Source organism: Enhydra lutris, unplaced genomic scaffold, assembly GCF_002288905.1.
Source record: "Enhydra lutris kenyoni isolate GAN:26980312 unplaced genomic scaffold, ASM228890v2 scaffoldscaffold76, whole genome shotgun sequence".
Taxonomy (NCBI): domain Eukaryota; kingdom Metazoa; phylum Chordata; class Mammalia; order Carnivora; family Mustelidae; genus Enhydra; species Enhydra lutris.
Window position 1 is genome coordinate 318,341 of NW_019154160.1, and position 20,497 is coordinate 338,837.

At 39.4% G+C, this 20,497-nt stretch overlaps 1 protein-coding gene across 2 annotated transcripts in view; it reads left to right on the forward strand.

Moving 5' to 3' along the window:
• The window catches only part of LOC111160518 (lysosomal trafficking regulator), a 184,951-nt gene that overhangs the window by 134,786 nt on the left and 29,668 nt on the right, over nt 1-20,497 (forward strand). Inside the window, exons 39-45 of one of the 2 annotated variants that reach the window (XM_022523674.1) lie at nt 1,128-1,183; nt 4,873-5,025; nt 8,155-8,399; nt 12,415-12,481; nt 14,046-14,202; nt 17,119-17,259; nt 19,895-20,112. In XM_022523674.1, the coding sequence (XP_022379382.1) occupies nt 1,128-1,183; nt 4,873-5,025; nt 8,155-8,399; nt 12,415-12,481; nt 14,046-14,202; nt 17,119-17,259; nt 19,895-20,112 (1,037 nt within the window). Of the gene's footprint in view, nt 1-1,127; nt 1,184-4,872; nt 5,026-8,154; nt 8,400-10,751; nt 10,797-12,414; nt 12,482-14,045; nt 14,203-17,118; nt 17,260-19,894; nt 20,113-20,497 lie in introns of those variants that run through there. The other variant, XM_022523675.1, reaches the window with a different exon arrangement.

Sequence of the window (20,497 nt, forward strand, 5' to 3'; positions counted from 1 at the left end):
CTATATCCATTTTTTATTTTTAAAGTGAAGAATTATTGGAATACTAAGAAATATATCCACCTTGAGACAGTTGATAATTTATATTCCCTGTTGTGCTTCTGAGAGAAAGGCCAAGGTTGTCCATCCATGGATATCTATATAATTACATTTGGTCAGACATTTTTTCCTCAAGATATGAAGGAATAAGTTTGCACCACTTGGTCTGTCTTCCCTTAAGGAACCAGTGTGTATGCTGTAGGCCAGTTCTTGAAGCATGGCCCCCAAATCCAGAACATCAGCATCACATGGGAACTACATAGAAATATACATTCTTGGGCTCCAGCGTAGACCTCTTGAGGCTGAAACTCGGTGGGGCAGAGCCCAGAAGTGTGCATTTCTGTGAGCCCTCCAGCAATTCAGATGCACCCTCAAATTTGAGAGTCGCTGCTATATGCTAAAGCTACAGCCTCCAGGGCTCCAGAGGCAGAGCTTCTAGCTTGTCTGGACTGAGCCCCATGGTCGTGAGGATGGAGATAGTGCCCTTCTCGGAGCCAGCAGTGCTCAGTGCTCAGGGGTGACCAGCATACAGTGCCGAGCCCCAGAGAAGTTCCTACCTGTTGGATATATGGTGTAGCGACATGTGTTAACACAGCCAACCTATAAAGCAGAACTTGGGGGCTATCTTTTAAGGTCTCCTCTGCTCTGTTGAGTGTTTAAATAAAAATAATGAAGGATTCCTCTTTTGCTAGAAAATTTGTTTACAAGTTGACTTAAGCTAATATGTGAGAAAATAAAGCAAATTAATATGCTAGTAATATAAAAAGAGTACTGGTAATAATAAATGGCCAACTTTTGTTTTAGCACTGAGTGCCAGATACTAGTAATAAGTGTTTTGCATATATTCTAATTTAATTCCCACAGTAACCCTGTGAAATAAAGTCCTCTCTCTATCCCTTTTTTTAAGACAAAAAGAAGCAACTTACCCAAGATCTCATGGATACTATTAAAAAATGTTATTGGGTGACAGGAACAGTTTCTGTGTGCTGGGATTTAAATTCAGGCCAACTGACTCCAGAGGTCATATTTGTAATCACATACGGTAATAGTACACATACGTTCTTAAACTCATGTCCGAATGCTTTCTATAGGTAAATGTGGGATGTACTTTGTGGAAGATAATGCTTCTGATACAGTTGAAAGTTCGGTGAGTAGAGGCTTAAGTTTGCACTTACATAAATCTAGACAAATTCCCAAAATGTATAACTTTGGGATAATGAGAGAGTAGGTTGAACTATAAGACTTCATGTATTGTCACTCTATGTATAGATTGGTCTTAATTCCAAACTTTTTCTTTTAAAGATACTTTTAAAAAGAAGACCATACCATCTCGTCTGGCTTACAGTCTGATCTTATAGCAGTTAGTATTATGAGTCAAATTCCAAAGCGCTGCTGTTAAAGCGAACAAGCAAAGGGGGAAAAAATCAGAGAGAGAGAGAGAAAGCAAGAAACAGTCTCTTAATTATAGAGAACAAACTGATGGCTACCAGAGGGCAGGTGGGTAGGGGATGGGTGAACCAGGTGAAGGGGATTGACAAGAGCACTTGTGGTGAGCACCAGGTGATGTAGGGAAGTGCTGAGTCATTATATTGTACCCCTAGAACTATACAACATCATATGTTAACTAACTAGAATTAAAATAAAAACTTGAAAAGTAAAAAAATTTTTAAAAATGAAAGAAAAATGCTTGTTATGTTAATTTATTTATATTTATTCTTTTTATCACTATCCTCAGTAGCAACAAATAACTACTTCTTACCAGTCCCAGTTCACTGTCAAGTACACTTACCTTCACAAAGAAAGGATAGTGTTGTATAATTGAATAACTTAAGTAATTCTGATATTCACATGCCTTAGTACCGTAATTTTTATTCTGCTGGAAGTACTGCTGTTAGTCAGAAAATAACAGAAATGACTCTTAATTCACATTTTTTTGTATTGCAAGACTTTTTGTCCTTATGAATTAGCTTGTGTGACATTAAAATATTGTTTTGAAAAAAAAAATAAATAAAATATTGTTTTGAGATCCTGGTAATAAGAGAAATAAGGCTTTTTGTTTCAGAAAAGTTCTAAAACCAAGAATTGCTAAGGATATACTAAATAAGATTGCATGTGGTTTAATAGTGAATACATAGGTGATTTTAAAAAAATGAGCTAAAACATAAAATTTTGTTGTAAAACAATATGAAAAAAACATATGAAAATATTTAATATAGCCCCCCAAATTGAGTAGGCATTCTTTTTTTTTTTTAAAGATTTTATTTATTTATTTATTTGACAGAGATCACAAGTAGACAGAGAGACAGGCAGAGAGAGAGAGACAGAGGAGGAAGCAGGCTCCCTGCCGAGCAGAGAGCCCGATGTGGGGCTTGATCACAGGACCCTGGGATCATGACCTGAGCTGAAGGCAGAGGCTTTAACCCACTGAGCCACCCAGGTGCCCCTTGAGTAGGCATTCTTTCATGTGGGATTTATCTAGCAGTTGCCACAGTATTTATCCCAGATAGTAGAAGTATGGGTTAATTATTTTTCAAGATGTCTCTTTTTTAGCAACCAAGAAATGTAATAGTTGATATATAAGCAAACATTTTTCTGGATCCAAAAGATGCCATTTCCCCCCCTTTAAAACTCTCCTTAAAATAATCTTGGTTTGTTTTTTTTTTTAGGAGTGAAAGAGCCTTCTCTCCTCCATTCTTTAGCATTTGTTCCCACTTTACATATGACATTTGCTGTCTTGCATTTTGAATGTTTATACACTTTCCATCTTACACAGATGTATTGCATGCAGAACACTTAGCAGAGCACCTTGCTCCTAGATACTTAATTAACATCTGCTGAGTTGCAGGAATGAATGAAAGTTAAAGCTCAACAAGAAGGAATTCAGTTTTATGTATGAGAGTATTAGATTTTCATTAAAATGTTTAATTTTATTTGTAATATATTTCCAACCCCTCCTTCTAAAAGCCAGTTGGAACCTAGTACAATACTGTAATACACATGGAACAGGACAAGTCAAATTTTTAAAATTTCAAATAAGGTTTTAGAAGGATGAAGAGCCTGGGGTAAGATAGTCATGTGATTGAGTTCTAAGTTTTGCACTGAGCTCCTATTCCAACACAAAGGAGAAGTAAATGCAGTTTTCCAAAAGGGAAGACTGATGAAAAACCAAAATAGGATGCAAGTTAACTTGATGAGGTAAATTCTAACTAGTTTAAAACTTTAGTAGAAGCTTTTATCATGATTTTTCTATTGAAAGCATTGAGTAATGTAATTCATGTATTCAGTTGCAGTTTACAGACTTAGATATGTTTTTAAAAGTTTTCTTGATCTTGTACTTTGGCAAGGGCCCAGTGGTGGTAAGAAGTATAGGACCTATGGCCCCTAATCCTTCATTCTAGAATGTGGGGATTTGGGATGCCTGAGGGGCTCAGGTCATGATCCCAGGGTCCGGGGATGGAGCCCGAGGGAGGCTCCTTGCTCAGCGGGGAGCCTGCTTCTCCCTCTGCCTGCTGCTCCTCTTGCTTGTGCTCTCTCTCTCTCTGACAAATAAATAAAATCTTAAAAAAAAAAAAAAGAAAAAGAAAAAAGAAAGAAAGAAAAGAATGTGGGGATTTGTTGAGAGAGGCTGGGATTAATGCTGTCAGGAAGATCCAGCCTTCTGGTGGTCACTGTATCTCTTCCTTCCTTCTGTTGACCACATAGGAGAGGAACATAGCCATCTGGTGGGCGACGATCTGTGAGCTTACAGTTGGTGGGGCTGATTGGCAGAGGCTGCTTTGCCTTTCCTGGGAGATCCAGAGGCATGTGAATTGTGTGTTAGAGCTGGCGAGCTCCCAGGCATGCAGATAGGTCAATTTTAACCCAATCCATGTGAGGGCAGGCCCACAGTTTCGAGCTCTCAGGGAGAACTTGTTGTCCACTCTTCACCCCAACCCCAGGCCAAGAGAGAAAAGCTACTGCTTCTTTCTCTATTGATGGGCTTGTGTGTTTACCTACAACAGGAACATGTCCCTTTCTGAAGTAATTTCATCCGATACTTTGATCCAGAGAACCCAGTGCCTCATCTTCTTTCTTCCAGTGGTTGTCGACCTGATCACTTAGTCTGTGACCCCAGCATGCTTTTCACATTTCTTGTTATTTTTGCTTCCTGGGGTTCATTTTCCCTTAATTTCTTGCCAGCTCAGCTTTAAACTCAGTCAGTCTAGAATGGCTACATATTGTATGAGTCTAACCATATGACATTCTGGGAAGGGAAAACCATGGCGATAGTAAAAAGATCAGGGGTCCTCGGGGCAGGAGGGAAGGAGGAGGTGGAGCACGAGGGAATTCTGTGGGAGGCAGTGGTGGTGGACACGTTTCCCTGGAGACATTAGTCAAAACCGACAACTGCGTCACGCCAAGAGTGAACCCTAGTGTAAATTATGGCCTTTAGTCAAGAATAATGTATTCAGTGGTGGCTCAACAATTATTACAAAGGCACCACACTACTCACACTGATGGGAGACATTAATCATAGGGTAATTGTGAGTGCAGGCAGGGAATACATGGGAACTTTCTACGCTATCTGCTCGGTTTCCTGCAAACCTAAAATTGCTCTAAAAAATAAAGTCTCTTAAAAAATACAAATAAAGTCTTTTTTTAAATTCCTTAAATTTCATCCAGCATTTTGAAGTGTTTTGTAGTAAGGGGGTGGGGCAGGTCAGGGAATCTTATCTGCCATATTGCCACAAAAGGAAGATGTCTTATTTCATTTTGATGTTTTAAAAAATCTAAGATTAAAATGATTATTTATATTTCCTATGAAGCAAACACTTTCATTTATTTCTTTTGTCTTAGAACCTTCAGGGAGAATTGGAACCAGCGTCCTTCTCCTGGACATATGAAGAAATTAAAGAAGTCCACAAGCGTTGGTGGCAGTTGAGAGACAACGCTGTAGAGATCTTTTTAACAAATGGTAGAACACTCCTGTTAGCATTTGATAACACCAAGGTAAATTTGGCTTTATTAATAGATACATAGTTTTGAAGTTATCATGGGTCCAGTGTAACTGTAGTCAAACTGATTTTATCAGTGTTTAACTTACTTAAACTTTGATTCACTGTTTCTGTCATCAAGTAAAAATTGCCCTTCTTAGTCCTAATTAAAGTGAACCTTGGCTATATTAGAATAATTTTTGTCCTTCAAAACTGTGTTAAATTCAGATTCTCCAGAGTGACTGTATCTGTAAGAAGTAAGTGAACGCATAATCGACCTCAAAAGAGCAGTTTAAACTTGAGAGCAGATTCCATTGTTTACAAACCCTTTCTTAACCCCCACCACATCCCTTCAGCTTCAGTTTGTCTGCCGTCCTTTATAGAAAGGAGAAGTGATGTGTGCTCACTGCCTCCATTCCCTTTTGAAACGCTCCTGGCTGGTTTTCTTCTCACCACTTTACCTAGAACTCTGGTTGGGGTTCTCAGTGACCTCCGTGTCTAAACCCTATGGTCGCATTTCTCGGTCCTCATTTTACTTGGCCTATCAGCAGCATTTGACACCAGTGATTATTTTTTCCTTTTTAAAAAAGATGATAATATTAATAACCTTCCCAGGGCACCTGGGTGGTGCAGTCTATGGAGCAGTTGACCTTCCAACTCTTGGTTTCGGCTCAGGTCATGATCACGATCAGCGTCATGAGATCAAGCCCGGCACTGGGCTCCATGCTCAGCAGGGAGTCTGCTAGTGCCTCTTCCTTTCTGTGTCCCTCTGCCATGCTCTCTCAAATAAGAAATAAATAAAATCTTTAAGAAAAAATTAATCTTCTCCACTAGGTTTCTGGGTCATCACTTTTCATTGGCTCTCCTCCTGCCGTCAGGGCATTCCTTCTCAGTCTTCCTCGAAGATGCTGCTTGGAATGCTTCTGGGTTCACTCCGCAGACCTATTCTCTTCTCATCCACTCTTCAGACTTTAAATACTACCTGTATTGTAACAACTTACAAATTTGTGTCACTACCCAAACCCCTCCTGGGAATGCCACACTCAAATACTTAACTCCCTCCTGGGCATCTCCACTTGAAAGTCAAATTGGCATCTCATATTGAACAAGCACAAAACCAAATTTCTAATCTACCCCCTCAAAATCTTGTTGCCGTTTTCCCTGTTTCAAAAATTAGCAACTCGGATCTCTCTGATTGCCCAGGCTAGAAATTTTGGGATTCCCCTAGACTCCTCTTACTCTTTCATGCCCTACATGCTCTCCATCAGTCCTGCTGACTCTCCCTCAAGATAGGTCCACAATCTGACTATGTACACTACTACTCTCCTGGTCTAAGCCAGCATCATCTCCTGCCTACATCATTACAGTAGCCTCCTAACTGTCCTCCCTGCTTCCATTGCTCCCCCTTCTTTCAGGGGAGCATATTGATCGTGTCATCCTCTACTCACAACCCTCCAGTCACTTCCTGTCTCACTTGGTTAATGCCACAGTCCTTATAATAGCTGAATGAAGCACTGAATGATCTGGCATCTTGTTATCTCACTGACCTTCTTTTCTATCATTGTATCCCCTGCTCTATCCATCCATGGTGACTTTTTTTTCCTTGACTAGGCACACTAATGCCTCAGGGCCTTTGCACTTACTGATCCTGCTCCGGAATACTGCCTGGAATGTTTATCCTTTTTGAAATTCACGTGACTCACTTGCTCACTTTTTCACGTTCCTTGATCAAATGTCTCCTTCTCAGACCTTCCTGACTACTTAATAAAATAACAACCCCTCTCTTACTCCTATCCCCAAGTCTCCTTCCCTTTGTTCTGTTTTCCTCTATAGGACTTAATAACATCCAACATTGTCTCTCCAATAAAATGTAAACAGTTTGTTTTGTTAAGTGCTATAGCTTCAACAGTTTGAATGTGCCTGATCAGTATTTGTCAAATAGCTTCCTTTTTCTTGTGTGGTTTGGTATGCAGTCTGTCATAAACTATCAGCCTTAGCTTTAGAAGGTGGCAGTCTTCAGATTTAAACTATAGGTTTAGGTTTTTTTTTTTTTTTTTTCTTGAACCAATTCATTTTTTTTTAAATCGTCGTTTAAAAAAATACACAAAAGAAGATGGCCATTTTAAAAAAGATTTTATTTATTTATTAGAGAGAGTGAGTGAGCACGAGTGGAGGGAGTGGAGGGAAGCAGAGGGAGAAGCAGGCTCCCCATTAAGCAAGGAACCCAATGGGGGTCTTGATCCCAGGACTCTGAGATCATGACCTGAGCTGAAGGCCCATGCTTACCCAACTGAGCCACCCAGGTGCCCTCATTTTAGCCATTTTTATGTGTTAAACATATTCACATTGTTGTGGAACAAGTTTGCGGTGTAGATTTTTAAACCCTCTGTGATCTTGCCTGTTCCATAGCCATAGCTCCATTTCCTCATTTACTTTTAGTCCCATCTCTGGTTATCCGCGAGTGTGGCTCTCATTCCTATGCCTTAAGTCCATACACATTTAGGATAGATATTTCAAATTTGTTTTTAGTAAAGTCCTGGCTTGTCTGTTTTTTCCCATTTATTACCAATCATCATTTAATGACTTTAGAAAAAATCAGATTACCTTTTTCTGTGACAAGTTTTGTGACTCTCTAAAAAAACCAAACAGTCAGTAGTGAAAATCAAATATCGTATTTTACATAGGATATTTTATTTCATATTCATGAAATAAATATTATTATTCTCATATTACAGATGTGGTAACTGTAACACAGAGGTTTTAAGATGGAAACAAGGCTATGTCTGTCTAATTAAGACGACCATGCTCTTTCTAAATACCATGTTGCATTTATTTAGGTGAAGATTCTTCTTTATCCTTTATTTTTTTTTTCAGGATCTGTATATAAGTGACTTTTCTATACAGATGTTTTCTTACCTTCTTATTAGCTGATTTCTCTGGCAACACAACATAACATTTAAGAGTCCAGGCTTCGGAGGAAGCCCCGGAGTTGAATCTCAGTTCACCAGCAGTGGATGTTATTTGGGCAACAAGAATTTTCTTGGTGGCCTTGAAGTTACTAAAGTACCTAAAATATGGAGACTTTGGAGAAAAGTATCAGTAGCCTAAAAGAAAATCTGTTTTTTTTTCTTTCCTTCCTTTGCAGGTTCGTGATGACGTGTACCACAGTATACTAACAAATAACCTCCCTAATCTCCTGGAATACGGCAACATCAATGCTCTGACAAATTTATGGTATACTGGACAAATCACTAACTTTGAGTATTTGACTCACTTAAACAAACACGCCGGCCGATCCTTCAATGATCTCATGCAGTATCCAGTGTTCCCGTTCATACTCGCTGACTATGTCAGTGAGACCCTTGACCTCAATGATCCTTCAGTATACAGGTAACTGAACACGGTGTCACTTGTTGGCTTTGTCCATATGCTGTCTTTATTTCGTTAAAGACCTACCAGGATTTTCAACCATGCACCAATCTAGAAGGAATATACAATGAACCCCATCTGTCCATAACCGCAACTCGACAGTTATGAATATTTCTGCCAAGCTTGTGTCATCTCTTTTTTTCTTTTTAAGTCAAATCACAGACATTTTGTTATGTTATTCCTGTGTTCTTCAGCACACATCTCTTAAGAAAGTATCGAACATTTTCTTACTTATGTTACAGTGACACTATCATATCTAAGAAAATTAACAATAATTTCATGGTATCATCTAATACTCAGCCCATTTTCCAGTGTCCTCCAATTATATGAAAGATGTCTTTTTATAGTTGACTGGCTTATATCAGGCCCAGTATCACCTTTGGTCGCTCTGTCTCTGAAGACACATCTAGAACCAGCCCTTGTTTGTTGGTGTGCATTTTCCTCTTCTTTTTTTCCTAACGTTGACTTGTTGAAGAACAGGTCAGTTATTTTGTAGGCTATCCCCCATTCCCATGTTAGTATTTACCTTCTTCCTACAGCCTCTGTATTTCCTAGAGACTGGAAACTAGTTCTGCAGTCTCGCTTAGACCGAGGGTCAGCCTTTTTGGGCAGGTGTCCTTTGTAGGGGGTGTGAGCTTCACATTGACCAACATATTGACCAACTCAGGAGACACGTGGCGTCCACTCTAATGATGCTCACATTGACCCATGGTATCAGGCTTACCCTGAATTTGTTTCTGTCATTGATGACTATCTCTTAAGTTGGTTATTTATTTCACTAGGGGTCACAAAATGATGGTTTCCTATTCTCTCATTTCTTCTAAAATTTTTTAGAAGAAAACATACAAGATGAGCCTGGGGTATTTGTTGTGTCAGAAAGCAAGGAAACAGGGGTGCCTGGGTGCCTGGATGGCTCAGTGGGTTAAAGCCTCTGATTCAGCTCAGGTCATGGTCCCAAGGTCCTGGGATCAAGCCCTGCATCGGGCTCTTTGCTCAGCAGGAAGCCTGCTTCCTCCTCTCTCTCTCTCTGCCTGCCTTTCCGCCTACCTGAGATCCCTATCTGTCAAGTAAATAAATAAAATCTTTACAAAAGAAAAAAAAGCAAGGAAACTAATAGTCTTGTTGGAAGGACGTGGAGGCCATATTTACATACCTATGTTCGTTGCAACATTGCTCACAACAGCCAGCTGGGGGAGGCAGCCCGTGTCTATCTGTGGATGGATGGATGGGGAATTTGTGGTACATACATGCAATGGAACATCATTCCTCCTTAAAAAGGAGGGAAGTCCTGTCATACACTATAACATGGATGAACCTTGGGAACATTGTGCTAAGTGAAATATGCTAGCCGCAAAACAGACAGATACTGTGACATTCCACTTATGTGAGTTATCTGGGGTCATTAGACTCAGAGGCAGAGAGGGGAATGGTGGTTGCTAGGGGACGAGGTTGCACAGGGGAGCGGGAAATGGGGAGTTGTTTAGTGGGGGTAGAGTTTTACAAGATGAAAAAGTTTCAGATGTTTCATGCAACAATGTAAATATGGTCAACACTATTGAACTGTTTATTTGAGGAGTGTTATGATTATTAATTTTGTATTGTGTATTTTTTTTAACACAACCAAAAAGAAAAATAACAATGGACTCAAGAGCCAACTTGAAGTTGCTAACACCGCCAAAGATAGGACAGTCGGAGCATTAGGAAAAATAATGACTACAATTGATTAAAACACATTAAAAAAAAACTCTTGGGTTAATAATGATGCTTTTTAAAGGCCCCAGAAACAAACTTACTAGCCACCACTGGATATAACTAGGGCACCAGTTTCATACCTTTGACATTTGCCAATTAAAGCAAAAGAATTAAGCATTTATCCTGCCTTTCTTGAATGAATTGCCTTTTCGAGTAACCACATAGCCCTAGTTGATGAGGAAATATTCTGGTTATTTAATTTTTTTTAAGTTCTCTTAGGTTATTTAAAGAAAAATTGACTCCAAATATTCTACTTGGTATATATTAGAATATATATATTTTAGAATATTTTAACTACTGAGAAGTAGTCCTAGCTTAAGACAGTTTTCAAGAAATCAGATGCAGCTTAGTATGTTTGTCAATTTAAAAAACAGCAAGTGGCGTGTTATTTCCAGACATTTTTATCCACTGCTGATGGACATTTAGACATTTTTGCACTACTGGCATTAATAGATCCAGTCTTTCTGGAAGGCATTTGACAATATATCGCCAAAGAACTCTTCAAATGTGTATACTCTGCTTTAGCAATTTAACTTCTTGGACTTTTTTTTTTTTTTTTAGGAATACTTAAGAATATATACTTTACCAGAAAGGTTCCCACTGGAAGTAAGTTTCATGAGGGCAAGAACTCTGTCTGGTTCATTGCTGATAATGGTGCCTGGCATTGCGTGCAAAAATTTGGCCATATGGATGGATAGTCCTTACATCATTTTTTTTGAGTGGCTAAAATTTAGAAACAACCTCAATGCCCAGCACCAGGTTTGAGTAAACTGTTTTACACCGCAGCCATTAAAAATGGTATTTTAGAAATATTTAGTGTAGGTAGGGAAGGCTGTTATTTTTATTTTTAAACATGAACATACATATGCAGATAACCAGAAAAACAACTGGAAAGGTATATACCAAAATGTTTTACCTGTGAATAATGGCATTTTAGCTGGTTTGGGGGTTATTCTGTCTGCTCATCAGTAATTTCTGATTTTTCAACCACAACAGTATTATTTGTGTTCAAAAAAACCTATTTACACTGTTTAGAAAAAAACCGCATACCTGGATCTTAAACATGATTTCTCCTATTTTGAGATGTGAATTTGTATCTATTCTGTAAAACTGTTTTTACTTTTTAATGAATTTTTTAAGATTATAGAAAGGTCTCAAAAACCAAATTAGTCCTTACTATCACCAATTTCAGTATCCCTAGGATACAGGCATATGACTATCTGCCTCAGCAGACCTGGTTTGATCCACTGAGCTTTGGGCAAGTCTTGATGTTGATCTAGTTACAGGTTGATCTAGTTACAGCCAGAGGTTGGAACTCCAGATGGCTGCCCCCCGACGCTAGCCCAGGTGGCCCCTCAGCCCGGGAGGCTTCGGCCTCAGCGGATCTTTTCCTCTTGTTCTTCCAAGTGCTTACACAGGGAGGCTGCTTGCCTCTGTGGCTTGGAAAAGTGAGGATTCATCCCAGTGTTCTCTAGCGCCCGACAGCGTGAACACCAGCACAGACACAGCTCTACTGTGCAGACGAGGATGTCACTCCCTGTCTGTGAGTCAGATAATAAAACATGGATTTCACTACACACACGCCTAGTCTCCACTTGGTCATTTTTAAATTTGTGTCGTTTTGGGGTGCCTGGATGACTCAGTCCGTAGAGTGTGTGACTCTTACTCTCAGGGTCATGAGTTCAAGCCCCACGTTGGACATGGGGTCCACTTAAAATTTAAAAAAAAATTTTTTTTAAGTGTCATTTCATTAATTTTCAGTACGTAACCTGATAATTCTATAACATCTCTTCATGGTCCTGCTTCCCATCCAAACCACCCTTCCGTCTTTACCGCCGGATGGGTGTAGGTCTAGAAAGTGGGGACAGGCATGTCAGGGCTCAGCAGGAATCAGGTGCCCTGGACAGCATCGGTTCTGATTCTGGAGGAAATGGAGGAGGCAAAGAGAGCAGGGGCCCCAGCAGCCCTTTTTGTCTAGGTTACTCGTAAGCCAGGAACTCCTGAGTGGGTATGGATCTGTTTAGGAAAATCCCACCATCTACCAGTTGATTCAGTCATAATCTTGAATGATGGCTGTTACGTTGCAAAGCAACATGTGTAACCACTAAACTAAGGGCCAAGTGTTTGCTGATCACAGGCTTACTTACGGATGCAGGCATGTAGGCAGCTTAAGCTTGACAGTATCGAAAGACTTCATCTTTTTCCGTCCTCTCTTCGTTTGTAGGAATCTCTCTAAGCCCATAGCCGTGCAGTATAAAGAAAAAGAAGATCGTTACGTGGACACTTACAAGGTGGGCTTCGTTTTTCCTCATATTTTGATACATGAGAACTCAAGTTTTGTTCTACAGACTTGTGTTTTACCTAATTTAAAATTTATAATATTGACTTTTCTGTTTTTTACCTTCTTGTGCTTGAGTGACAAACAACTGGAAATCATTATATGATTTTAGGTATTGTTGTCTATCTCAGTTCTCTGAAAACACTTCGCCCAGAAAAAGAAATACGCTTGTTGTGGCATAAATTGGAAGCTAATAGTCCATTGTTACATCCATATATAAATAAGTACATTCCTTTAAAAAAAAATCACAGATTTTCAGGATCCTGCTATTTGTATCCCCTAGTGTTATTTATAGAACAATATCAGTCTATTTATAATGTACCGTAATTCCTTATTATTCATATTCAGCAAATTATGCATTAGTTTATTAGCAGAAATTTACCAGATTTTGAAGTTTAAAAGTATAATTTATCTATTTTTGAGAAATTAACATTAATGGAATTCTGTTGGAAATTTTTTTAAAAACTCATTAGCCACATGCTGCATTCTTCACAGCAGTATCAAGGTAAGAGCAGCTGAAGCAGTCTTCTTGCATTCACATTGTTTTGTAGCACAGTTCCAGAAAGATCACTCCAAGTGTCTTATAACGGTCACTTCTTGATTCTTCTGCAGTTGAAAGTGGAATCAAGGAGAAGTGACTCCAGAAATTCACTATTGCCTGACTTTGTTATCAGAGCCAGACAGAAGCTATGGGAGATGAGTGACAGATATTAAATATTTGGTTGAGCTTCCTACGTCATGATGGGAAGATAGGAGTCGTGAGAAATCACTGTATTCGTTCTTATCTCAGTGAAACTACATTGCAAAACAGTCATAAAATGTTACCTTAATACCTAAGAACCTTAGTAACGTGGTACAGTTTTTCCACTGCCATTGCCTTTCCACGCTAGAGAGTTTCTCTAAAGAACATAGCATTGTATCTTGAGACTCACTTTTAAAATGCAGATGTCTCTAGTGACAGTAGCAGCTCTCCTTTATCGAGCGCTTGATCAACTTACATGTGATAGGCTACGTTGGGAGCCAGAGTGCTGGGAGGCAGGGTGCAGAGCAGGTGAGTTTCCTGTGACAGAATGAGAGAGTAAAGGTGCAGACTGTGACATGCTTCTCGAGGAGCCAGGCCTCAGCAGGGCACTGAGGAGGAGACACTTTAGGTGGCTGAGGTCCAAACACAGGTGGCAGGGCAAGCCATAGAAAATGGTGTCAAAGGGATGGGACAGGGGCACCTGGGTGGCTCAGATGGTTATGATCCAGGTCTTGATTTCGGCTCAGGTCATGATGCTCAGGGTCATGAGATCGAGCCCTGTGTTGGGTTCTGTGCTAAGTGTGGAGCCTGCTTGGGATTTTCTCTTTCTCTCTGCACCCCACCCCACACCCCTACTTGTGCTCTTTCTCTCTCAAAATAAAAAAATAAAATAATGATTTTTTTAAAGGGGGGATTAGTAGAGAAGATGGAAAGAAAACTGGTGCTACCTGGAGCACTCTCTCACGAACATTGTCTGATTGCCTATTCCCTTCAGTACTTGGAGGAGGAGTACCGCAAAGGGGCCCGAGAGGATGACCCCATGCCCCCCGTGCAGCCCTACCACTACGGCTCCCACTATTCCAACAGCGGCACCGTGCTTCACTTCCTGGTCAGGATGCCTCCGTTCACAAAAATGTTTTTAGCCTATCAAGGTAAGAATTATTTTATAACTACCTAAAATATCTTACTGGGTCATTAGGGGGAAAAAAAACACTTGACATACTTCCTGAGACTGTATTGAGACTAACCAAACCACAGGAAAAATAATTCTGCTTATTCCTTCAATAAAATTCTTTCCAAAAATTTGTAGTGAACCAGATTATCTTGCTAATATGTTGAGTTTTCGCTGCACATTAGACATGTATGTTTATAAAAATGCAATTCACTTTTTAAAAATTAGGATGTAATTCACATCCTGTGTAATTCGCAAACTTTATCCTTATCAAATGTATGCAATTTACTTTTTAAAGATGTTCAATTTAATAGTTAATTTCTAGAGGGAATATATTACTGTCATTTATTGTAAGTAGTTAATAGGAGAGCCACACTTCCACCGTCACCGTAGGAACTGTCTAGTTAATGAACTTCTGCCTCTGGGGCACCTGGGTGTCTCATTCAGTTGAGTGTCCAGCTCTTGATTTCAGCTCGAGTCATGATCTCAGCGTCATGAGATCAAGCCCCCAACGTGGAGCCGTCTTAAGATTCTCTCTCTCCCTCTCGCTCCGCCTCTCCTCCCTGCTCAGCCTCTCTGTGTCTCTCAAAAAAAAGAGAAGAATGATAATATCTTCTACCTCAGTGTTTTAAGTGGCAGCTGGCAGGCTGGAAGATTATTTGGAGGTGAATTTACTGACTTGTGTGCAACTGGGGACATTCTCTCCTACCAATTTCTAATGAGGACTGTGGTATGAGCTCTGTAGTTTTTCCTCATGGCACTCAGAATCCTTTGTGGGGTCATTATTCATTCATTTACTCAACCTTCTTGAACTTCTTTATATATTTTTACTCACATACCATCTCTTGGAGGAATGAATTTTGCTTTGTCTCTGCTTGGTCTATAGAAGGGGCTTTCTTCTGTTTGTCCTTGTGTAAGTACACAGAACGAATGTTCCACATGACAGCTGTTCAAATATTTGAAGACTCTTGCCCTGTCCCCTTTTTCCCTTTCAGTCTTGTTTATCCCCAAGCTAATTATCCTTAGTTAATTTGACATCAGGTTGAGAGCCTTCTATATGCAGGGTCGTATCCCAGCTGCTGCAAGGAATCCAAAACATAAATAAGACCGTTCTGTACTTACTGAAGAGTTTTAAAAACCAGCACGTAAGCCATCCTTGTTTGTTCTGGTTTCCAAACCTGTCACTGTTCTGATCATTCTTCTAGACATGTTCTGGTTTGCAAATGCCCTTATTAAAAAGTGGCACTCAGAATAAAAAAGAGTACTTCACATGTGGTTTGGGACTGCTGCAGTGTGTAACAGGACTCTTCCTGCCCTCCACTTTTTTCATGTAGCCCAAGAATCTATTAATATAAAACTCCCAATCAACTAAAATTTCTTAATTTTTAAATATATATTGCTATTATGCTAGTTTTCTTCATGCTGTATTTATGCATGACTAAAAAAAAAAAAAAAAAAAAGAAAACCAACCAGAGGCTACTGCAGTCCCTGTCAGCTTCATCTGATTAGCTAGAAGTGATCTACGTTGGCTTTTAAATTTATGTCTAGACTCGGGGCCTGGTCCTGGGCTTCTCATCTTGGCCCTGTCGTCCTTCTGAGGCACATCCTCTTTGTTGTGAAGACTGTCCTGTGCACTCTAGGCTGTTTTTGCAGCATGCCTGGCTTCTACCCAGTTGATGCTGGTGGCATTCCCCCACCAGTTCCATTGTGAGAACCAAAAATATCTCTAGGCATTGCTAAATGTCGCTTGGGGACAGAAATGCTAGCTTCAGAACCCCTCGTTTAGTACATGCACATTCTAGATTATAGGAATTTGTAGAATAGGTTTTCTTTTTAAGTTAAGAAACAATGCAGAACTTGACAGTTTGAACAGACCCTCAGTGTGCTTCTTTCATGCCACAGTTCCTTAGTCTCTAGTCTAGATGCTATGAATCTGCTGTAGCCTTACAGAATTGCTTTTTCTAGATGCCATTTAGATTGGACTTTTCCTCTGAGCTAACTGACTCCGCAAAACAGATGAGAAAGTAATGAAAACAATAGAAAATGTTGCTGGACAGGGAAGCGCAGACCTGGGGAAGAAATTTAGCCTATCTTTTTAAAATTGTGCCTTGCTTGATGCTGAGATTAGTCTGTGACAGTCTCTAAATGAAAAGATAAGTACAAAATTTCAGCAACTTCAAAGGAGTTTTTGATAGTACAATATATACAGCTGATGTTCTCAGGGGCTGGCCTCTGGATACCATTTCATGTTCTGCTAACTGTTGACAGGAAAGAGACCAGTCAAAACTCAGTTCTTAATTATTAGTCTACAGCAGAAAAACTTAACAGAGGAGTGACTGTGTTTAGTTTTTTCATTTATAGGAAATTGTACTTCATTCTTTAGTTCAGTTACATCTAAAAAGCAGTGCTCCCCCTGCCAAAAAAAGAAAAAGTAGTCTTAATTTTTAAAGGTGAAGGAATAATTTTGCTTTTTGATGAGGAAAAAACTGTTTTACCCACTTGAACTTCAATTTTCCTTCTTTATTATTCATTCAATAAATAAGTCATTATCAGGTACCTAGGATGTGCTCGTTGTGGGTTATACCCAAGGTCCCTGCTGTTATGGGACTTCAATTCTGCTTGGGTAGACAGATAGTAGTTAATTAAACAAAAAAGTGATATAAATTCACCCATTTCTATGTACCAGGAAAACATAATACAGATTAACAATACTATAATATGGTCTCAAATAATGTATAGAAATACTTATTTTCAAGAACATGAAAAACCTCTTTAAAACTGAAAAACAAAACGAACATCATTTTAATCTTTTCAAAGTAGCAGAAATAAACTATAACAAGCTTTAAACAGAATAAGGTCTTTGTGTCTTAATTGCATTGTTTGTCTTTCTTTATAGATCAAAGTTTTGACATTCCAGACAGAACTTTTCATTCTACAAATACAACTTGGCGCCTTTCATCTTTTGAATCCATGACTGATGTCAAAGAACTGATCCCAGAGTTTTTTTATCTTCCAGAGTTCTTAGTCAACCGTGAAGGTATAGCAATACATCATTTCTAATTTATAATTCTGTACTTATTTTATACTTTTCTAAAAATAAGAATAGCTTTTTTAAGTCCTATAATTTGAGTCCCCCAATAAGAGAAATACCTTTATTTATCAAGTGTATCATTTTATTTCCAAGCGAGCATGAAGATTGTAACTATTTTATAGGACCAAATATGTGTGGAAAATTGGTAACTTTTACCTATTAAAGGTATCTGTAAAATGTACTTTAGTTTTATTACAGAAATGCTTTTTTTCCTGATTGCAAAGGTTATCATATGCTCAATAAAAAAATAAGTCATGAATTTATTGAAGCACAATGTAAGTTAACCAAAATCTCAATGACTTTATGCAGAGTGACCAACTTAGAAATAAAACACCCTAGCCAGAATCTTCTAATACCAAAAAGGGATAGTAGAGGATAAAATCCAGTTTCTGTGATGCCAATGACCAACAATCTGGGCCAACCTTACCTATTTTTTAGTAGAAGATCAGGTATCCCTTTGAGAGATGTTTGTGGGTCATTTTTCTACCTTACTTAATTTTATTTTTTATGTGACCTTTAGGAATATATGCAATTGATAACTATATATTTAGAGAAGTTAGTGTTGGGAAAATTCCTTTAGAATTTTATTCTATGCTAACTGGCCTCTCTGGAGCTGTTTGGAGAACCGTTAATAAATCCATGTGGCTTATTACCCGGAGCATGGTTCATAGTGTTGCCCGGATGAGAACCGCCTTAGTGGGCTGTCGGCACCGGCACTTTGGAGTACCTACCTGGTGGCTTTCGGCTTGGAACTCATTTCAGTCTATGCTTGTTTTCTCTGTCCATGGTTTCTTCTATGTATGTTTCCGTTATCTCTGGCTGCATAACAAATACCTCCAACACTTAGTGCCTCAAAGCAACAAGAAATTGATTATCATTACAGGTTTCGCAGGTCAGAAATTCAGGAGCAGCTCCGCCCCGAGCCTTCAGTGGTTTGGGCTCAGGGTGTGCATTCAGATTAGCTGGAGATGGACCAGTCGGGATCAGAGCGGCTGGGGGCTGGCAGGCATCTCTCTCATGTAGTGTCCATGATTTTCCGTGTGGTCTCTCTCCATGTGGACCAGTTTGGGTTTCCTCATGGCATGGAGGCCTTGGACATTCTCCTCGGCAACTGGGGCTTCCAAAGGCGAGTGTCCCAAGAGAGAAATGGGTAGAAGCTGCACGGCCTCTACGAACCTCGCCTTGGAGGTCACAGAGTGGCACACTTGCTGCATTCTGGTCACAAGTGCCTTGCCCACATTCAAAAGGAAGGAGCATAAACTTTGCTACTTGATGGGGGAGTAGTGAGATTCCGGAAAAGCATGCAGCACAGCAAGGGTTGTTACAGCTATTTTTGGAAAACACTGTTTGCGATCATGTACATCGTGTCATTTGCTATCAGCATTCCATTAAGCCTTTGATTAGTCCCCTAGTCATCTGCTGTGTGTGAAGAGTGCCCACCTGTGATGTGCCCACAGAGCATTTGACAGTTGAGAATGATTTGAGTTTATGCAGACCCCCTGCTGCTCAGCCCCTCCCCAGCTCAGCTTAGAAGTCTCACTCACTGTTGTTACATCAGTAGATCCCTGCTGCTCGCAGAGAGCTCTGGGGGTTCTGGGCCAGTCCGTCTTAAATCACTCTGCAGCTGCCTGTAGGATGAACTGAGCTTCTGGAGATGACCCCCACCCTCACTCCATGTTCATTTACATAAGCCCTTGCTTTATATTTCACATGATATCATTTCAGAATACTTCCGGAATTAGCGAATATCCTTTAACTGTTTTCACAAGATCTAGAAGGAGGCAGACAGCAACTTAATTTTGTATGGAGTGTAATCAGCTTTTAAGAAAGCCTTTTTAATTTTTATTCTGTTATGCTGTTCACATTTTCTACCCATAAAAGGTAGCACAAAAACATCTCTGTAACATTTCTTTTAGAACAGTTTTGTTTTTTTTTAAACAAACACTTCTGAGATTTTTGTTTACACTAGCAGACAAATGAAACAATTAGAGAACAGCTATTTAGATCACAAAAGAACCCTCTCATTCAATGTGTTGGGATAAGTTTGTTGTCCATAGGAGTGCTTAGTGGAAATGATGTTAGGACAGACCTCTTGACTTACCATAAAGTTAATAGTTCATTTAGGATGTGTATACTTTGCATTAATTGGATTTATTTAAGCTACAGAATGCTAATATTTACTAAATATAGCCTTAAATTTATTGTGATGTTAACACCTTAGTTTGATTTTGTAATCGAGTTTATAATTGAATAGAATAGATATTTAAGTACTTACTACATTTGAAGTTCTGATAATATTGAAATTAAATAGCAGTGATTTTCTGCTGTTTTTTCAATATGATATAAAGTGGTAGAATGATAAAGTTGAAAGATCTCAAATTTAATGAGGATAGCATTAACCCATGTACTTCTGTCAGTAGGTAGGTAAGTAGATGAACAATGATGTCACTCTCCTCTTTGCCTCTGCTTTCCCTGGTTATAGCACATAATATCTGTTTTGGGGAACTCTTAAGACCTGCTTATTGGGCCAAATGAGGTGTGCTTTGGGGAGATAAGCATTAATATTAATCTTCTCTTTTAGGTTTTGATTTTGGTGTGCGTCAGAACGGTGAACGGGTTAATCACGTCAACCTCCCTCCTTGGGCACGTAACGATCCTCGTCTTTTTATCCTCATTCATCGACAGGCTCTAGAGTCTGACTACGTGTCCCAGAACATCTGTCAGTGGATTGACTTGGTATTCGGGTATAAGCAAAAAGGGAAGGCTTCTGTTCAAGCCATCAACGTTTTTCATCCTGCTGTAAGTGACTCTTTTAAAAAATAGCATTTATATAAGGCAAAACTGGAATAAAAGGTTAGCTGTGGGGCTATTTCTTTAAAATACCCAAGTTATCAAAGAGAATTAGCAACAGCTTAAATTGCTGTCCAAGACTTTCCAGGCTTTGTATTTCACCTCTTTGAAAATAACTAAGATGCTGTTCACTGGGGGTTCCTCAAGACTATCCCCAGGCTGAATGAGGACTTGAAGACTCGGCAAATAGTCGTACTTACAGAAGGTTTATGACAGTGATGGGTCCAATGCAAAATCATCAAAAGGAAAAGATGTATAGGACAAAGCTGGAGGACCCTAGGCACAAGTTTCCAAGAGTCTTCTCCCAGTAAATCACAAAGAACATTCTTATTTC